At 43.3% G+C, this 1,317-nt stretch overlaps 2 protein-coding genes across 2 annotated transcripts in view; one reads left to right on the forward strand and one right to left on the reverse strand.

The window, feature by feature from the left end:
- LOC117938287 (traf2 and NCK-interacting protein kinase-like) overlaps nucleotides 1–893 on the reverse strand; it is a 6,770-nt gene extending 5,877 nt beyond the window's left edge. Inside the window, exons 1-2 of the mRNA XM_034862810.1 lie at nucleotides 813–893; nucleotides 197–322 (exon numbers count right to left, since the gene is read on the reverse strand). Coding sequence (XP_034718701.1) covers nucleotides 197–322; nucleotides 813–827 — 141 coding nt within the window. The 5' untranslated portion in view covers nucleotides 828–893. The remainder of the gene's footprint in view (nucleotides 1–196; nucleotides 323–812) is intronic.
- A 244-nt stretch (nucleotides 894–1,137) lies between these two features.
- tnikb (TRAF2 and NCK interacting kinase b) overlaps nucleotides 1,138–1,317 on the forward strand; it is a 33,962-nt gene continuing 33,782 nt past the window's right edge. The window contains exon 1 of the mRNA XM_034862811.1: nucleotides 1,138–1,203. Coding sequence (XP_034718702.1) covers nucleotides 1,138–1,203 — 66 coding nt within the window. The remainder of the gene's footprint in view (nucleotides 1,204–1,317) is intronic.

Below are 1,317 nucleotides of genomic sequence, written 5' to 3' on the forward strand. Positions count from 1 at the left end.
TAAAGTTTATTATTTCACAAAGTTCAGTATGACAGTTGTGTCGTAAACTGTTTAAATCTGTTCATGCAAGACTCACATCTGCACTCGCCTCCAGAAAGGGAGCAACAAGGGGGTTTGTTGTTGTTGTTGTTGTTGTTGTTGTTGTTGTTGTTAAGTTCTTGTTTTACAGACACACGTACTGATGAACTGTACGTACCCACAGCTGATCATCTACCCCAGGAGGGTTCTTCTTGACGAAGGCTCCATAGTAGGTGGCGATGTTCCTGTGGTGGCTGTACTTCTTCAACATGTTAATCTCTGCTTTAATCTCCTCCTCCTCATCCTAACACACACACACACACACACACACACACACACACATGCTAATACACAAATTCTGTGTTTACTGAAATGTAAACCATTAAGAATCCTGGAGAGGAAATCAGATTAAAGACTAAAGCCCTCCAGCTGAGAGTAGTGAGGACAAACTGCTGCTCAAGTGACCTCAACTCAGGCTGTAGGTGTGTGTGTGCGTGTACAGATTTAATAAGGCCCGGTGAATGTGTCTTGAGTGTGTGTGTGTGTAAGTCTACGTCTGAGTGTGTCTGTGTGTCTAAGTGTGATTGTGTCTGAATGTGTGTGTGCGTGTGTGTGTGTTTGTCTGTGTTTGTCGGAGTGTGTCTGTCTGTGTGTCTGTGTGCTTGTGTGTGTGTGTGTATGTTGTGGGTAGATGTTGTCACTAGTCGAGCACGTGAAAACCATTCAAGATGTGTCGGAGTTGTGTGTGTGTGTGTGTGTGTGTGTGTGTGTGTGTGTGTGTGTGTGTTACTTACTCCTGTGACGTCCATGACCTTGATGGCAGCAAGCTGGCCTGTTTTAACATGGCGACCCTGAACGCCACAGAAGAAAAGAACATAATAAGAAAGATGCTCAGATGATTAGATTTGAGAAGCAGTGTGCATACTTGTCAGTCATAATATATTTTGAACTTTATTATGAATAAAGCTAATATTTAAAAGACTGCAAGGTGACTTTAATAATAACTAATTCAAGTTTTGTGAAATAAAAGCCTTTTATTAGCGGGCTGCTGTAGTTAAAGCTGAAAGGGACATGTGTGAGGTAGGTAAATGCCAAGTCTCTTATTTGATATCTATAGGGATGGAGGAGGGATCTCTGATGAGCTATGAGCGAGGACGCATCTCAGGAGGAGCTATGAGCGAGGATGTATCTCAGGAGGAGCTATGAGTGAGGATGTATCTTAGGAGGAGCTATGAGCGAGGATGTATCTCAGGAGGAGCTTTGAGCGAGGATGTATCTCAGGAGGAGCTATGAGCAAGG

The sequence above is a fragment of the Etheostoma cragini genome, chromosome 22 (assembly GCF_013103735.1).
Source record: "Etheostoma cragini isolate CJK2018 chromosome 22, CSU_Ecrag_1.0, whole genome shotgun sequence".
NCBI classification, from domain to species: domain Eukaryota; kingdom Metazoa; phylum Chordata; class Actinopteri; order Perciformes; family Percidae; genus Etheostoma; species Etheostoma cragini.